Here is a 19,025-nt window from a genome sequence, read left to right as displayed (position 1 = left end):
CCTTAACTTGGAGAGGATATGTGTTTGGTTTTTGTTTTGTTCGTTTGTTTGTTTGTTTTTACAAACTTCAGCTTTCTTCTTGAATGACAGGTTGTTAAATAATATCTTCTTCATAAGTACATTTCCCGTATTTAAAGAAGTACATCCTACCATGCTAACATTTTCTGTTGGGAAAGGGAAAGGGTTAAAAACCAGAGAACTAAAGAAAGTCATAGGTGAAACATGAGATCCTTTTAACATAGTTTGGTTACATTTGTGGTTCTTACTATGTAATTTGCTGCCTCACAGAGAGGTGTTGTCATTTTACTTTGTATATTATTATTACTTTGGAAAGGAGGTTTATCTTTTTATTTTTTAGGAAAAAAATTCTTTTTTTTTTTTTTTTTTTTGAGATGGGTTTTGCTCCTATTGCCTAGGTTGGAGTGCAATGGCGCGATCTCGGCTCACTGCAACCTCTGCCTCCCGGGTTCAAGCGATTCTCCTGCCTCAGCCTCCCAGGTAGCTGGGATTGCAGGCATCGGCCACCACGCTCGGCTAATTTTGTATTTTTAGTAGAGATGGGGTTTTACCATGTTGGTCAGGCTGGTCTCGAACTCCTGGCCTCAGGTGATCCACCCACCTCGGCCTCCCAAAGTGCTGTTGGGATTACAGGCATGAGACACCGTGCCAGGCAAAAAAATGCATTTTTTTTCCCCATAGCGATAGGGTCTTGCTACATTGCCCAGGCTAACCTCAAACTCCTGGCCCCAAGGGATCCTGCCACCCCAAGTGATCCTGCTGCCTTGGCCTTGGCTTCTCAAAGCACTAGTGTGTCTGGCCTATTTTCTTTATAATAATGCTGGGAATAAGGAACTAAAAAATAAAAGACATCGAAAATGGTCTAGTAGATTCTGGCCTCCCTGGAAAAAAATAAAGGAAATAAAAATGGATCTATGACTTACTCAGTTGTTTTCTTGGATTCTATAAAAAACATTCATCTCTTCACCTTGTTTCACCTGGCCTTTAAATCGTTACTGATAAAACTCCATTTTCACATCAACCCTTCACACTTCCATTCTCTATGAGGGTGCAGTGAGACACGATAAGCTTTGGAGCAGGAGGTGGAGTGGGTGATCATGGATTTAGCAGCTTCTTTGGGATGGTAGAGTATAACATCCAGTATTAAGCATCAGGCTGCGGAATTTTGCTGGGAGGCACCTCCTGTATCAAAGAGGCTTAGACCTACGATTTATCTATGCCTCAACTGGCAACAATGCCAGATTCAGTGGGTCAGCCACAAAGAACAGGCTCTCAGTCTCTCCTCTGTCTCCTGACTCTTTCACCAATGGATGCTTTTGTTTCCCAGCCGTCATAGATATGCCTCAGGCTGGTATTTTCTTGCCTTTTTAAAACAGACCCAAAAAATCATGCTCAAAGAATGATGTGCATTAGAAAGGCAATTCAAGCACAGTAACATTATCAGGGTAAGATGAGGTTGGACAGGGAGTCTGGGGTGTTAGTCTCACAATACTGGGCATTGATCTTGTGAGTTTTTTGGCTCCCAATATGATAATAACATTATTTAGGATTGGGAGCATCTTAAACGATCAAATCATTTTAATAAATTACACAGTAAGTTTTCTGTTAAGCTAGAAAAGCAATGTCAGAGCAATATAAATTCCTTTATTTTAAAAAGACCTAAATTTATTTCTAGGCCTCTTGAAAATACCATTTTATATAACTGGAGGTATAATTTTATAGATCTGTTATTGACTGATCATTGGATAATAAAAACTGGCTTTGTGGTACTATCTGTAAAACAGTTTTACAAAGAGTTAGGTCAAATAGAGTTAGGTAATTTTTATTTTTTATTTTTTTGAGAAGGGGTCTCACTATGCCATTAAGACTGGAGTGCGGTGTCACTATTATGGCTCAATGAAGCCTCCCAGGTTCAAGTGCTCCTCCAAGGAGCCTCCCATGTTCAAGTGCTCCTCCCACCTCAGCCTCCCAAGTAGCTGAGATTTACAGGCATGCGCCACTATGCCCGGTTAATTCTTACATTTTTTTGTGGGGATGGGGTTTCATCATGTTGCCCAGGCTGGTCTTGAACTCCTGGGCACAAGTGATGCTCCCTCCTCAGCCTCCCAAAGTGCTGGGATTACAGGCATAAGCCACCGCACCCAGCTGAAGTAGGTCATTTTTTAAAGAATTTATGGAAAATGTCCCTTTTGAAGTAGCAAGTAGAAAAAAATCTTAGCACAAGATGTTTATCACAGTATTGCTTTTAGTAACAAAAAATTGGAAAACAACATAATGTATAATAATAGTAGCTAATATGTATTGCGTGTTTAGTATGTGCCAGGCACTATTGTAAGTGCTTTACATGGATTACCGTACTGTTTTTATATTTTACAGCTGAGGAAGCTAAAGTGCAGAGTAAATTTTGGTATGGTAGAATGAAATACCAAAGAGCCATTAGAAGTTTTTGTGTAGATCTTTCTTTAGGATCACTGAAAAACATACTCTTTTTTGAGACAGTCTCGCTCTTATTGCCCAGGCTGGAGTGCAGTGGTGTGATCTCAGCTCACTGCAACCACGGCCTCCCGGGTTCAAGCCATTCTCCTGTCTCAGCCTCCCAACTAGCTGGGATTACAGGTGTCTGCCACCATGCCTGGCTAATTTTTGTATTTTTAGTAGAAACGGGGTTTCACCATGTTGGCCAGGCTGGTCTTGAACTCCCAACCTCAGGTAATCCACCCACCTCGGCCTCCCAAAATGCTGGGGTTACAGGCATGAGCCACCACGCCCAGCTGAAAAATATACTGTTACATTAAGTTTTTTAAAAAACAGATTTTGGAACAGTATGATTTCATTTATGTAAACCTATATACTGTTAAATAAAATTTATAGGAGGCCAGTGCAGTGACTGATTCCTGTAATCCCAGCACTTTGGGAGGCCAACGCAGGAGGATTGCATAAGGCCAGGAGTTTGAGGCCAGCCTGGGCAACATAGTGAGGCCTCGTCTCTACAAAAAAAATTTAAAAATAAATTAAAAAATAAATAAAATGTGCAGACCATTGGTTTGTTTATTATTTATTTGAAACAGGGTCTTGCTCTGTTGCCCAAATTGGAGTGCAGTAGCACAACCACAGCTCACTGCAGCCTCAACCTCATGGGCCCCACCTCAACCTGGCTAATTTTTTTTAATTTTGTAGAGACAGGCTTTCCCTGTGTTGTCCAGGCTGATCTCAAAACTCCTGGCTCAAAGCAATTCTCCCTCTTCGACCTTACAAAGTGTGGGGATTATAGGTGTGAGCCACCGCACCAGCCAAGACCACTGGTTTGAACTGAGCTCCTGCACTAGCCCCACAGATGAAACCAAAATGGAGTTACTCATGGTGATGTTCCATGATGCCACCAAGCGAGAACCAAGATCTGTATCTGATCTCTGAAATACCCAGCAGAGAGATAATAACCATATCCCCAGACAGGCCGCTTTTAACCAGCAAAAGGCAGTGCCCTCTGCTTTAACCTTTACAAGGAAAGTAATCTTTCTATTATTTATTTATTTATTTATTTTGAGACGGGAGTCTGGCTCTATCGCCCAGGCTGGAGTGCGGTGGCGCAATCTCCGCTCACTGCAAGCTCTGCCTCCCGGGTTCACGCCATTCTCCTGCCTCAGCCTCCCGAGTAGCTGGGATTACAGGTGCCCGCCACCACGCCCGGCCAGTTTTTTTGTATTTTTAGTAGAGACGGGATTTCACTGTGTTAGCCAGGATGGTCTCGATCTCCTGACCTCGTGATCCACCCGCCTCAGCCTCCCAAAGTGCTGGGATTACAGACCTGAGCCACCATGCACGGCCCCTGCTTTTTATTTTCTATTTCTGCTTTCCTCAGGTCTTTTCCATCAACAAAGCCACCTCCTCTGCTCAGTTGATTGGATTTTATAGAATGAGATGTTGCCCTATTCTGGAATCACAAATAAAAGTCAATTAAGATCTTTAAACTAAATTTGTTGTAATTTTGTATTTTGACAGTTCATATGTCAAATAGCAATATCCAGAAAGATGTTTATTAAGATGGTAAGTGCTTGAATAGTTTCTCTTTTTGTATTTTTCTACATGATTTGAATTAAAGTGACCATATGTCAATTTAATAGAAGCAAAAACATTTTTAAAGAAAAAATAACATTTAAAGTTTTCAGGTACCATTTTTAAAAAATAATTTTTATTAATTTTATCAGCAAATGAAACGGAAACATAAGTAAATAAAGCAACTAGCAATTTTAAAATAAAGGTGACCAGGCACGGTGCTCACACCTGTAATTCCAGCAATTTGGGAGGCTGAGGCAGGCAAATCACTTAAGGTCAGGAGTTTAAGAGCAGCCTGGCCAACATGGTGAAACCCCATCTCTATTAAAAATACAAAAATTAGCCAGGGCTGGTGCTGCATTTTTGTAATCCCAGCTGCTCAGGACGCTGAGATGGAAGAATTGCTTGAACCCGGTAGGCGGAGCTTGCAGTGAACCAAGATTGCGTCGCTGCCCTCAAGCCTGGGCCACAGGGTGAGACCCAGTCTCAAAAAGTAAGTAAGTAAGTAAATAAATAAATAAATAAATAAATAAAGGTGAAATATCGACTGTTTTCCAAATGTCTTGAATTTACTAAAGCTATGCTATTACTTCACTACCATTTAAAAATTATTTCTCTTTGTTTTTTTCAGTTTCTCAATATTCCTAACACAACTTTATTTCTGTATTTTTTTTTTTTTTTTGAGACAGAGCCTTGCTGTGTCTCCCAGGCTGGAGTGCCCAGATTCAAGTGATTCTCTTGCCTCAGCCTCCTGAGTAGCTGCGATTACAGGCATGCACCACCACACCTGGCTAATTTTTGTATTTTTAGTAGTGATGAGGTTTCACCATATTGGCCACATTTGTCTCCACCTCCTGACCTCTAGTGATCCGCCCATCTCAGCCTCCCAAAGTGCTGGGATTACAGGCGTGAGCCACCACGCCTGTCCTATTTCTGTTTTTTAACAAGCGAAACTGAAGTGTCTTCCTTTCATCAAAGCTTATGGGGTGATTTAAATGAGATAAAAGTAGTACATGGTCTTAAAATGGCTCTAGTTAATTCAAGTTGAGCCTCCTTGTTTAGGTAAAACTTCCATTTATTTCAGTCATCTATCTATATCAGTGTTTCCCAAACATCTGAGGAAATCACCTGGGACTCCTGTAAAAATAAGAAGGCCACTCTCCACTAAACAGCTACTGAATCAGGCTGTTGGGAGAGATAAGTGACTTTTAAAGTACAGCTCACATTTGTGAACCCCTCTGCATAGCAAGAGCACCCTATTGGAAAGAAATATAATGTATTCCACATTGCAACAGTGTAGAGTTTCTAGGTATTTGATAACAAGGCCTTATAACAACTTTTGATTCAGTTGCATGGCTTCCTGGTTTCTGCAATTTCAGCGCACAGGGACAAATTTCGAGATTGTTATGGATGCCTCCCTCAACCTCTGCCTTCCAGTTTCTACCATTTCTTTTTAAAATACTTGGCCCCAAGAAATTATCCATTTCCAGACTTTATGCAATCTCCAAAAAAAAGTTTAAAAAAGTTTAAAGCATGTTTTTACATTGAGACTTGTAGGTCCTTTGTTTGTTTGTTTGTTTGTTTGTTTCTTAATAGCACCAGCCCCTGCAGGGTTTTATTTATTTATTTATTTATTTATTTATTTATTCATTCAGTAGAGACCTTGTCTCCCTATGTTGCCCAGGCTGGTCTCGAACTCCTAGGCCCAAGCAATCCTCCTGCCTCAGCCTCCCTACAGTGCTGGGATTATAGGCATTAGTCACCCTACCTGGCCAAGACTTGTAGATCCTTTAAAATGAAACTTTGATCTTTATTTAAATATACTCTGACAGCAAAAGGGTTAAACAACTGTGGCTCATTCCATTATCCCTGAAAGGAACACAAGAACTTCAAGGAATTAGGTAACACACAAAAGAACCTATATTTAATATGACTCAAAGACTTGAAGATCATAAGATTAGAGAGTAGACCTTCCTGTTTATGTCTCGAGGGCATTTTCTAAGAGAAATCACCATGGAATCTCATAAAATATTGAGAGCAATTTTTTGTTACTCATCCTTTCTCTTCCTTCCTTTGCCATTATAAAACCTCTCTTCCCTATCCCTTTGATCAGATGGAATCGTCTGAGTCTTTGCAGGTAAGCAACTGAAATTTGCTTTCTATACGAAGTTCATTAGAATGAAATATTTATCATTTTGTGTATTCTGTGTGGCTTAGGCAAGGTTAGGAGTTAGTGCATACTATAATTTTTGCTCAGAAGAGAATGAAGTGTTTCATATTTAAAGCTATTCAGTCTTAACTACTTTCCTTTTCATTATGAATTATTATATGTTTCTAAACATAAAAAGATATGTAACAACTAGACTGACTATTATTAGGAAACAGGTGAAGAGGTGAATGTTCAAAGAATGCTAACGATTTTTGTGTCAAGAAGGTGAATGAGTCATTGTATAAAAAGGTATAAAAGAAATACAGATCACAGATAAGAAAGTTTCTTTTTTAAAAGAAACAATAGAGTGCTTTGTGCCAAAAGCTGATTATCACTAATGCTTCATATAAAATTGGATAGAAAAAAGCAACAGTTTTATGCTTTGAACTAATTTGTCACCTTGGATGTCACAGGATATGAAACCCATAACTTTCACAAAAGCAAGAGTTCATTTTCACTGCCTTTTCAAATGTTTGGGCATTGCAATTGAAATGATTTTATTACTATTTAGAAATTTAAAAACATTTCACCATTTTCCTAGTGTTTTCTGTTTGTCTGGTTTGGTTTTTCTGAGACAGGGTCTCCCTCTGTCACCCAGGCTGGAGTACAGTAGTGTCATCTCGGCTCACTGCAACGTCTACCTCCCAGGCTCAAGCAATCTCCCACCTCAGCCTCCCAAAGTGTTGAGATTACAGGTGTGAGCCACTGTGCTTGGCCAAGGTTTTTTTTTAAGTCAGAGTGAAAACCCAAACCAGTGCAAAAAAATTTTTTTAGTGAACCTGAATGTCAGAACTTAAATTCAAAGAAATATAGATGATTTTTTAAAAAACAATCTGCAGTTACAAGTTCTTTAAAAATCAAACAGAAGTACCCTCACAAAATCATGTCTTGTTTATGATGAAACAGATACTTCCTTTATCTGACGTCAAGTGACTAACTTATTGTTTCCCTCAGAAAGCCTCTTGACTAAGGTTTCCACTTGTCTTTATATTTCCTTAGCAAAAGGTGTCTGTGACTATTCACTTTCAGAGAAAGAAGAAAAGCAGAAAAGAGAATGCACGTCTTAAGATGCTAAGGGACAGGGGATTGAAATAGCCTGGAAAATGTTCAGAAAGAATGCCAGCAAATCAAATGTTCACCTGGGGCTTGGGAAGAAAGAAAAGAAAAATCAATATGCAGTCAAAGAGTGGTCTTATTTTTCTAGAAAGTGACTCTCCAGAAAAGCTCCAAGGAAGCTCTCCCTTAACACCTCTGACATTCCAGAGACTGTCCTAAACTCCGGTATTCAGCTTCTGTCTGGAAATCAGACTTATCTTCAAGTCTTCCTTCATACAGGAAAAATGCATGTGGCAGTGGTAGCAGTTAACGTGATATTGCTCCTAAGCATGGGGTGGACGTCAGACTCTCTCTGCTCACCCACAGTTTTTTACAGAGACTGCTGGATCCGTCGCTTCCCAGGTCTTCTAATCGATCTGGAGGAGTCTCAGAAGCTGGGAGCCCAGTTCTTGAAGTATTATTCTGAAAGCACTGGCCAGAAGTGCAGTAGGAGCTGCTGTCTTCGGAAGGATGGTAAGTAGTCATGATATGCTTGGGCAAAAATAAGACGAAACTTCCAAGGATGAAGCCCTAAGTGAGGAGTCCTAGGCAGAGGCCAGTAAACAGTTGTAAAGGACTAGAGAAGATGCCCTGGGGTGTGGGAGAGAGAGGTAGAGGAAAAAGAGCCAGTGAAACTGATTTCACAGTCTGGGCCAGAGCAGGCTCTATTTACATTCTAATAATGACCCAAAATTCAATAGAACCTACAGGAAACAGAATCCTCTTTTCTTCACCAAAATGCTAAATGGAAATATTTCCCCCAAGGTTAATTTACAATATTTTTACAGCTCAAAATATATATGATTTTTAAAATATTTATTTCTCATTTTATTTTAAATGTTTAGAGGCAGAGTCTCACTATGTTGCCTAGGCTGGTCTCAAACTCCTGGACTCAAGCGATCCTCCTGTCTCAGCCTCCCAAAGTGCCGGGATTACAGATGTGAACCACTGCACCCAGTCAAATATTTATTATAATTTCCCTTTCAAAGTACATTTTGGTGATATTAGTATCATATCAAATTTTTTTTATGTGCTGAGTCAGGTGCAGTGGCTCATGCCTGTAATCTCAGAATTTTGGGAGGCCAAGGTGGGTGGATCACCTAAGGTCAGGAGTTGGAGACCAACCTGGCCAACATGGTGAAACCCCCTCTCTACTAAAAATACAAAAATTAGCCAGCGGTGGTGGCAGGCACCTATAATCCCAGCTACTCGGGAGACTGAGTCAGGAGAACTGCTTGAACCCGAGGTTGCAGTGAGCCGAGATCGCACCAGTGCACTCCAGCCTGGGCAACAGAGTGAGACTCCCGTCTCAAAATAAATAAATAAATAATAAAGAGATTACTTTCCTTGTAAAGGTTAAAACAGAGGGCACTGCCTTATGCTGGTGTGATTCTGTCACACACACACACACACAAAAAAAACTAAAATGTGCTGACTTGGGTTTACCAAATGTGGAATATATTAAAAAAGAATTTAGAGTGTGATTCATGTTTTGAAAGAAATGGGGAGATATATGTCAAATACCCACCCCAAAATCATATTTCCAAATATTCCTCATAAATGTTTTGTCTGTCATATGGAATCTGCATGTAGACTTCATCCATATAATATGATCAAGACCTGCAATTAGGAATGTTTATTTTATTATTGCAGGATTTCAAGTTATAATTGCCTAAAGACTTCTTTCATTTCTTTTTCATTTTTCCAAGATTTTAAAGCTACTTGAAAAGAAACAGCAAAAGCAGCACGGCACTTTAAAATAATTCCCTTGGTTGTTCCACACTTTCTTTCCATGGATCCGTATCAACTTGTTAACTTCCAATGCCTCTTGCCCAATTATGTAAGATTTTTGTGTGTGTAAGATTATGTATGTAAGATTTTTGAGATGAAAATTGGAGCTACAATAATTAATTTAATACGAGGAAATCTTTTCGAAAAGATAGCCAATCCAGATTTCCACCTTCCAGATGCTTCTAACTCCCATAAGTCTTCACTGAGAGGAGACGGCGGAGGGGCAGTACATTTTTTTGCATTTTCCCTTAGCATGAATTTACCTGACTCCACAGCAGAGAAGCTCTGGCCTTTGGACTGTCGGGGATACTGTAAGCATACAGGGCAATCCCATGATTTTAGAGCCCCTGTAACTTCCCAGTTGTGACTTTCTTCCTTCAGAACGAGAAAAACAGGAAGGCACATTCCAGTTATTAGCTGGAAGCCATAACTTTAAAATGCCACAATCCTGCTCAGAGCTGGAATGCTGAAATATATACAAGGAATATAAAACACGTTTCAAAATTGTCCTCTACAGAATCAACTACTTTCTCATCAGAAACTTAAAAGTCTTAAGTTTGAATAGTTTTTCTTTCCCTTCAACTTTACAGCACAGTTCTCAGGGAATGTATTTGTAATGTGTAATTTATTAGCAATGTATTATTAACTAATTTTTGTCTTATTCTTTCTCCTGGAAAAATAGAGTGCAGCAACATGAGGATGTCCTAGAAGTAACGATGGAGATGTAACTCCTCACAGTTCACCTTACACAAAAGCAGTACAGGTTCTGCAAGCAGCAGATCCACAGCTTTAGGCATGCTTTGAGGTCTGGTGATCAGACGCTAGCCCTCTGTAATCTTATTTTATTAAAGAGATTGATACCTTGGCGGGTAGCTCATGCCTGTAATCCCAGCACTTTGGGAGGCCAAGGCAGGCAGATCACTTGAGGTTAGGAGTTTGAGAGCAGCCTGGACAACATGGTGAAATCCGTCTCTACCAAAAATACAAAAATTAACCAGGTGTGGTAGTGCACCCCTGTAATCCCAGCTACTCAGGAGGCTGAGGCAGGAGAATCACTTCAACCCAGGAGGCAGAAGTTGCATTGAGCCGAGATTGCACCACTTTGCTGCGGTCTGGGTGACTGAAAAAAAAAAAAAAAAAAGCTGATACGTTTTGGCCAATGGATATTTCATATCACATGGTCTCTACTGCACTGTAGCAGAAGTAAAATCTATGTTGCACTTTTGTGAGGGTAGACTGAAGATTTGCATTACACAAATCTGTTTCAGATTTTCCAGAAGTAAGGAAATTTTTTTCTTTTTAAGTCTTCTCTTCCTCTGTCAGAGAACATTTTCTTTTTCTTTTTCTTCTCCTTCTTCTTCTTTTTTTTTTTTTTGAGACAGAGTCTTATTCTTTTGCCCAGGCCAGAGTGCAGTGGCGCGATCTCAGCTGACTGCAACCTCCGCCTCCTGGGTTCAAGTGATTCTCGTGCCTCAGCCTCCTGAGTAGCTGGGGTTACAGGTGCGTGCCACCACGCCCAGCCAATATTTGTAATTGTTTTTTTAGTAGAGACGATGTTTTGTCAAGTTGGCCAGGCTGGTCTCGAACTCCTGACCTCAAGTGATCCGCCACCTTGGCCTCCCAAAGCGCTGAGATTACAGGTGTGAGCCACTGCGCCTGGCCAGAGAGCATGTTTTAAAAAGCAAATTTGCTTAGAGAAGGAAAGACAGCATGAGCCAGTAGTGTGTCCCCACCTGCTAGAATTCTACCTGCTAGCATCTCTGCCTGTCCAGTCCCTGCCTCTTTAAATGACACTGATTAGGCTTTTCTTTGGATGTGGTTTTACATCTGGGGAGAGTGCACACCTGCAGTCAGGGCAAGGTGATGCTCACACAGCCTGTGGCCTTTCCACCATCTGGGCCGTTCAGGTATTACTCTTTTGCCCTTCCCACTACTCCCTCTTCTTTACAGCATTTGTCCTTGTATTTTCCTATTTCTTTCTCTGGTGACTCCCAGCCCCTTAGTATTCTGAGAGGACACTGTGCCTAGAAACCTGATGTGTAAATCCCCAGGGTTTTTTGTTTTGTTTTGTTTTGTTTTTGAGACGGAGTTTCGCTCTTGTTGCCCAGGCTAGAATGCAATGGCGCGATCTCGGCTCACTGAAACCTCCACCTCCCGGGTTCAAGCAATTCTCCTGCCTCAGCCTCCCAAGTAACTGGGATTACAGGAATGCGCCACCACGCCTGGCTAATTTTGTGTTTTTAGTAGAGACTGGGTTTCTCCATGTTGGTCAGGCTGGTCTCGAACTCCTAACCTCAGGTGATCTGCCCCACTCAGCCTCCCAAAGTGGTGGGGTTACAGAGATGAGCTACCACGCCAGGCCCCCAGAGGTTTTTGTAGCTAATCTAACTTTTCATGAACACAAAATTCTGGGACCAGGAAATAATGAATGATTCCAAATATCCTGTGTGGGATGGAAAGTATGAAAGATTACTTTGAGAAAATCTGTATTTTCTTTAAAAAGGCATTTTCTGGCTGGGTGGGATGGCTCCTCCCTGTAATTCCAACTTTGCGGGAGGCAGATGGCTTGAGCTCCGGAGTTTGAGACAAGTCTGGGCAACATGGTGAAACCCTGCCTCTACAAAAAATACAAAAATTAGCCCAGCATGGTGATGTGGGCCTCTAGTCCCAGCTATTTGGGAGACTGAGGTGGAAGGATTGCTTGGACCCGGAAGGTCTAGGCTGCACTGAGCTGTAATCGCACCACTGCACTCCAGCCTGAGTGACAGAGCGAGATCCTGTCTCAAAAAATTTTTTTTAAAAAGTATTTTCCATATTCACAGAAGCAGTTACAATAGTTTATAAATGTTCTGCAAAATGTCTGCACATTGCCCTGAAAAATACTGTTAATCCAGTATTCCTGAAACAAATATAAGTTACTCAGAGTTCATGAAACTGGTGGAAATTGAGACCATCCACAGATGTACTTTGCTTGTTTCCCTTTCAGTTTCCTGTAACCTGGCTGTCTTCTACCATGATCCTATTCATGACAATATCAACTGCCTCCATGTTCACTGCCCAACACTGGAGAGCTGCATATTAGAGCCTGGAACCAGTGCCATTTTGTACAACATAACAGATGGTAATGATTACATATTTCAAGACTTTTAAAGAATGCTGGCAATACTCTAGTAGAGGCATATAGCTGAGAAACTGGCTGGCAACAGTCATATGTGAGTCCCTAGAATCATTATTTCCAGTGAACTTTGGAAAAATTTTGCATATCTAGGACAGAAAACTGAAAGAAAATTCTCTTTAGTTTAATGTTTAGCAATTAGTTCACTCCAGATTATAAATGATACATGATTGAACAAGAGTTTACCCACTGTATTTCATGAATCTCAAGAACTCTTAGTAAAGCTAAAGGAAGGGTTTCTCAGCCAGGCACAGTGACTCATGCCTGTTATCCCAGCACTTTGGGAGGCCAAGGCGGGCAGATCACAAGGTCAAGAGATCGAGACCATCCCGGCCAACATGGTGAAATCCTGTCTCTACCAAAAATACAAAAATTAGCTGTGCGTGGTGGCATGTGCCTGTAGTCCTAGCTACTCAGGAGACTGAGGCAGGAGAATCACTTGAACCTGGGAGACGGAGGTTGCGGTGAGCTGAGATCGCGCCACTGCACTCCAGCCCGGTGACAGAGCAAGACTCCGTCTCGAAAAAAAAAAAGAAAGAAGCGTTTCTCCTGCAGTGGCTGAGGGTGCCACTAGGAGATAAAGAACATGCTAAATGGCAGTTCTGAGATCCAATGGACACTGCATACAGGATTCTGAGAAGAGGGATGTCACGTTCAGGGAAACTTACCACCGTGTGCTAACATACATTAGCATATCATTGGTCCCAAGATAACCAGTGTATTTTATTTTAGAAATATAAGTGTTTTGTGCCCATTTATGTAATCTCAGGGTGTAAATTACTGACCATAAAAGAAGAGATTTTTGCCATCAAAATGCAAAGGAGATAAATTTCTTATCAATTTGTATGTATTGAACACCTGATGCTCCAGGCTAGAATCAACACTGTGGAAGATCGCAGCCATATCTCTGCCCTCAAGCTCCTTTATAATCTAGTAGATGTGACAGATCTTACAATTAGTGTTAAGACACAACTAAATACAGAAATGTGTGAAGCTGTCTCAGTGCAAAGTTTCAAAGAAGGGGAGGCTAGTGAAAGTCAGTGTATTCAGAGCAGGTTCATGGAAGAAGGCAGGCAGAAGAATATGAGTTCTATATTATGCCACAGGAGAGTAAGCAAACAGGTCTGGACACAATAAGGAGACATGTAATTGCAATGAAAATATGGCTAAGATAAGGTAGGGACAGGTATCATAAGGGCCATGGACAGAGTAGAGTTTTGGTTTGACTTTGTCTGAAACAGACAACAAGGGCATTTAATGAAAAAACATGTGAAGTGATATCTATTTGTCCTAGTCCACACTTATATGCAGGTACAGATTAGAAAATCTAGTCAGGGAAGCATTAAAGTCTGCACAAAGTGACTGTAGTTGAAATGAAGAGAAGGGATAATTATCAGAGCATTGGGAAGGTTGAATAAGGACTTAGTCACCTTTTTAATGAAAGGAAATGAAGTGAGTGGAGTCAAAATCACTTTGCAGGCCCAAGTGCAGTGACTCACACCTGTAATTCCAGCACTTTGGGAGGCTGAGGCAGGAGGATCGCTTGAGCCCAGGAATTCGAGACCAACCTGAACATCATAGAGAGACCCCCATCTCTACAAAAAAAAATTAGCCAGGCAAGGTGGTGTGTGCCTGTGGTTGGTTCCAGGTACTCATGAGGCTGAGGTGGAAGGATCACTTGAGCCCAGGAGCTCAAGGTTACAGTTAGTTATGATTGCATGATCACACTCCAGCCTGACTGACAGCTGTCTCTTAAAAAAAAAATCACCTTACAGTGCAGATTTCAGTGTGGGTGATGGAGGAATGATGATGCCAATGAAGGAGACAAGGAGGCAGAGGTAATAATTTTGGCTTTGGGCATATTAAGAGATGATGTAAGAGGTCCAGATGGAAACCTCCAATAGAAGACTGGATAAATGAGATCAGAACTCAAGAAAGAGGGGAAAACATAGTGATATGGGTTTCAATGCCATTGATGTAGTGGTGCCAATTGAGCATGATCTCTTTGTGTGTGTTGGAGGGGAGGGGGTGGTGAAGAGAAAATACATCTGAAAACCAAGGACTGAAGATTATGGAAACCACACAAGCAATGAGATTGTACAAGAGAACCAGCAAAAGAAAGTGAAAATGAGAGGCAGTGGGGGAAAATGCCAAGGGGGTCCAAGGTCCAGGGAGTCATGGGAGAAGAATTCAAGAAGGTGGCTGGTAGCATCAAGGACAAGAGAGAAGCCAAAGGAAGGTGACGTGAGTGATCAGGAAGTAAGGAAACACTTGACTACCTCAGAAGCAATGGATGCTGGCGTGTTTGCGCGGGGGTGGGGGGTGGTGGAGAGAGAGAGAGAGAGAGAAAGAGAGAGAGAGAAGTCACCAGCAGGGACCACTGGAAAGCTGTTGACAATTTTTTCTCTTCTATAAAGACAAAGCAGTATTTGTTCATGTCTGAAGTTAGAGGGAAAGGAGTTAGTATACAAGGGAGAAAATACTAAAGACAAAGCAAGACCCTCAGAGGTCAAAAAGGGATGAGACTTAAGGCTTTGCTCATGATTTTGCTTATAGTCACCCTTCTTAGGCCCTATTTTGCTTAACTTGATTTAAAGACACTATATTGCTGAGTGCGGTGGCTCCTGCCTATAATCCCAGTACTTTGGGAGGCCGAGGCGGACGGATCGCTTTAGCTAACAAGTTCGAGACCAGTCTGGGCAACATGGCGAAACTCTATCTCTACAAAAAAAAAAAAAAACAAACAAACAAAAAACAAAAATTAGCTGGGCGTGGTGGCGCATGCCTGTAATCCCAGTTACTCAGGAGACTGAGGTGAGAGGATTGCTTGAACCCGGGAGGCAGAGGTTGCAGTGAGCCGAGACCGCACCACTGCACTCCAGCCTGGGTGATAGGGCAAGACCCTGTCTCAAAAAAAATAAATAAATAAATAATAAACGCTATATTGTATCTCAAATGGTTACTGTTTCTACAGCTCTCAAAGTAACACTCACTATTGTACAAAAACCCTGACAGACACAAAGCCTTCTCCTTGGGTGTAGTCAAATTTGTTCATTTAAAAAAAAGTGTTTTAGAAAGTTAAGATAAATTCAAATGTAGCCAGTATGTCTGGAAACCTTTGAGAAGAATGTGGTAGTAGAACGTGAATTTAGCTTTGTTCAGTAACTCATAGTGGCAAAAGCCAATCCTTTCTCCAAAGTGTGCTTTAAGGTTTTTGCTTTGAAAGTAAAAATAAAATGAATGATGCCTTATTTATTTTTCAGGTATAGATCCAGATTTGCTGGTTTTCGAACAATCTTCCACATATCTCAATACTCGTTCTTCATCCAAGAGATGGGACGGACTAAGGATTCTAAAAGCTATGAATTTAGATAAACAAACCACCATGATAAATGGTGTGCTGCCATCCACAGAGGCTCCGTCCTCAACCACACATCAAGATTTGGTTGTAAACACAAACAGTACCAGTTATTCTAAGGAATTAACCACAGATTTTTGGGCAAGATTTACTTCCCGGAATGACTCCATTACCGCAAAGATAAATATGGTGTCACCAAATACTGATTTCATCAGCAATCCAGATAATAAGACTATTTCTCCTTTCTTTGTACCCATAGACACAAAACTTTCTCATATGCCTATTCCACCCCTACTCAACAGTAGCAAGCAATTCCTGAATAAAACCAAAGGATACAACAGCAGAAACCACACATCTGCGAATGAAGATGAGGTATCTGTGACTTCAAAGGCTTGGCCGGTTTCTGTGGCCCTTTGCACCTCTGTCATCTTCCTTGGCTATTGTATAGTCATCCTAGCATCTGGATGCTGTGGAAAGCAGCAGGGCCACTGTAAACTGAGACAGAGAAAATCAGGATCCTAGCACATTAAAAATCGTAACCATGTGAAGGAGAACTCTTCATAGCAAAAGCTGTAGCAAGATTATATGCTTTAAAGGATATCATTTTTAGTTTTGTGTAAGAAAGGGCAGTTTAGTGGAAAAAAAAAATTGGTCTGGGCGTGGTGGTTCATACCTGTAATCCCAACACTTTGGGAGGCCAAGGCAGAAGAATTGCTTGAGCCCAGGAGTTGGAGACCAGCCTGGGCAACATAGTGAGACCCTGTCTCTATAAAATAAAAAATAAAAAAAAAATAGCACATGGGGCAACATGATGCACCTGTGGTCCCAGCTACTCAGGAGGCTGAGGTGAGAGGACTGCTGCCGCAGTGAGCAGTGATTGCACCACCGCACGCCAGCCTGGGCAACAGAGCCAGACCCTGTCTCAAAAGAAAAAATAGGATGCGCACTCCTACCAATCTGTGAAAAAAAAAAAAAAGGCTAATGCTTGGTAAACATAATGCTTTTTTCGTTGTTATTTCTATTTTTTGAGTAGTGTTCCCTCTGCCAGAGTTGCAAAATTCTGATCCTTACAGTTGTTACTGAGTGAGACACACTGTTTGAGTGCTTTAGGGGCATGAACTCACTGAATCCTTCCAAACCTGAGAGGTGGGTATCCTGCTGTTAACCATGATACTATTATCACATTTTACAGACGAGGCAACTGAGGTGAAGAGAGGTTAAGCATCTTCCCTAAAGACACACAAGTATTAAGTAGTGAAGTCAGGACTTAATTAAACACAGGCAGTCTGGTTCAAGTCCATGTTCAAAATCACTGTTAGACTAAAAGTGTATGTTTTCCCAAAAACCACACAAAAAAAAACAATACCAGGAAGAAAACACCACAATATCATCATATTTGCCTCCCAGTCAAGGTCAAATTATTGTCACGTATAGTAATACGATCATGTAGTAATTTGAGCAAAATAACACAGTTACTAACAGTTACTAATGCATAAGCAAATGCCTCCTGACCTTAATCTAGCTTTCTACTTTCAATTGATTAATCCTTCTCAATTCCAACCCATCTTCATCTTCCTTTCAGTAATTGTGCTACGGAGCTCTTTGAGCTTTCTGTGTTGATTTCTGTTGAATAAAGCTTGGGAGTTTTAGTTTTAGTTACAGCCCTCACTTGTATACATTCTGTTTTCCTAGGTGTAAAGATTAGCTCTGGGTGTTTCAGTTCTGTCCTAATCTTACACCAGATTTACCCCCTAAATCTTAGAAGACTTTTAAGTGTGGAATACTGTAGTTCAAGTCTCTAAGAAACTTAAGCTTTTTAGGCCCCTCTTCTCATTCCCGAAACCTGTTTTTAATGTGAGAACAGATATTAAAAGATAGCTAATAAGCATAAATAATAAATGAGGGGCTGGGCACAGTGGCTCACGCCTGTAATCTCAGCACTTTGGGAGGTCGAGGTGGGAGGATCACCTGAGGTCAGGAGTTCGAGACCAGCCTGGCCAACATGGCAAAAACCTGTCTCTACTAAAAATACAAAAATTAGCCGGGCATGGGTGGCACGTGCCTGTAATCCCAGCTACTTGGGAGGATGAGGTAGGAGAATCACTTGAACCTGGGAGGTAGAGGTTGCAATGAGCTGAGATTGCGCCACTGCAGTGCAGCCTGGGCAACAGTGAGACTCTGTCGGGGAAAAAAAAAAAAAAAAAAAAGAATAAATAAGGGGAAATCCTATTTATAACACTTATAAAATAGTACTGTTCCCTCGTATGTTAAAACAAATTGCCCATGGGTACACTAAATGTCCAGATTTCACCACTACACAATACATTCATGTAACACAACTGCACTTGTACCCCTAAATCCATAAAAATAAAACATTTGATTTCAAAAGAAAAAGAAAACCCAAATTTTTCTAAGTCCAGTGGCTTATATTTCCTTTTCTTTCCCTGGTATTAATACTGGGTAGAAAAAGAGAATGACTCTTTCTTTTAATAGAAAAGAAAAATATAAAATCTCTTGCAGTTGAATACTAACCACAATTAAAAGTCTGATTTTAAAATTTAATCAAAAGGCCAGGCATGATGGCTCATACCTATAATCCAAGCACTATGGGAGGCTGAGGCAGGAGGATCGCTTGAACCTAGGAGCTTGAGACCAGCCTGAGCAACATGGCAAGAACCCGTCTCTACAAAAAAATACAAAAATTGGCCGGGTGCAGTGGCTCACGCCTGCAATCCCAGCACTTTGGGAGGCTGAGGCGGGTGGACCACCTGAGGTCAGGAGATTGAGACCATCCTGGCTAACACAGTGAAATCCCCTCTCTACTAAAAATACAAAAAACTAGCCGGGCGTGGTGGCACATGCCTGTAGTCCCAGTTACTCGGGAGGCCGAGACAGGAGAATCCCTTGAACCCGGGAGGTGGAGGTTGCAGTGAGCTGAGATCACACCACTGCACTCCAGCCTGGATGACAGAGTGAGACTCCATCTCAAAAAAAAAAAAAAAAAAAAAAAGGAAAAGAAAAAAAGAAAAAAAAATGAGCTGGGTGTGGTGGTGTGTCCCTGTAGTTTCAGCTACTTGGGAGGCTGTGGTGGGAGGATCACTTGAGCTCTGGAGGTCAAGGCTGCAGTGAGCCATGAATGTGCCACCTCACTCCAGCCTGGGCAACAGTGAGGCCTTGTCTTAAATAAATAAATAATCAATTAAAAAATTAGCCAGGCATTGTGGCACACACCTGTAGTCCCAGCTACTTGGATGGCTGCATTGGGAGGATTGCTTGAGCCTGGGAGGTTGAGGCTGCCTAGGAGGCAGAGGTTGCAGTGAGCCAAG

The 19,025-nt window shown here is 41.3% G+C and overlaps 1 protein-coding gene across 1 annotated transcript; it reads left to right on the top strand.

The window, feature by feature from the left end:
- Positions 1-2,927: 2,927 nt before the first annotated feature.
- MANSC4 (MANSC domain containing 4) lies at positions 2,928-18,935 on the top strand. Its single transcript, XM_002798515.4, has 3 exons — positions 2,928-7,849; positions 12,153-12,287; positions 15,605-18,935. The coding sequence occupies exons 1-3, from the start codon at positions 7,621-7,623 to the stop codon at positions 16,219-16,221; spliced, it is 981 nt and encodes a 326-aa protein (XP_002798561.3). The 5' UTR covers positions 2,928-7,620; the 3' UTR covers positions 16,222-18,935.
- The last annotated feature ends 90 nt before the right edge of the window (positions 18,936-19,025 follow it).

This window comes from Macaca mulatta, chromosome 11, assembly GCF_049350105.2.
Source record: "Macaca mulatta isolate MMU2019108-1 chromosome 11, T2T-MMU8v2.0, whole genome shotgun sequence".
Lineage (NCBI taxonomy): Eukaryota > Metazoa > Chordata > Mammalia > Primates > Cercopithecidae > Macaca > Macaca mulatta.
The sequence above is the reverse complement of the archived record's forward strand: the minus strand, read 5'-3'. Positions and strand labels throughout refer to the sequence as shown.

Coding starts and splice junctions, on each gene's coding strand:
- MANSC4 (XM_002798515.4), top strand. CDS start 7,621: ATGCATGTGGCAGTGGTAGCAGTTAACGTGATATTGCTCCTAAGCATG. Junction 7,850..12,152: donor CTGCTGTCTTCGGAAGGATG/GTAAGTAGTCAT, acceptor TTTCCCTTTCAG/TTTCCTGTAACCTGGCTGTC. Junction 12,288..15,604: donor TTTGTACAACATAACAGATG/GTAATGATTACA, acceptor TTTATTTTTCAG/GTATAGATCCAGATTTGCTG.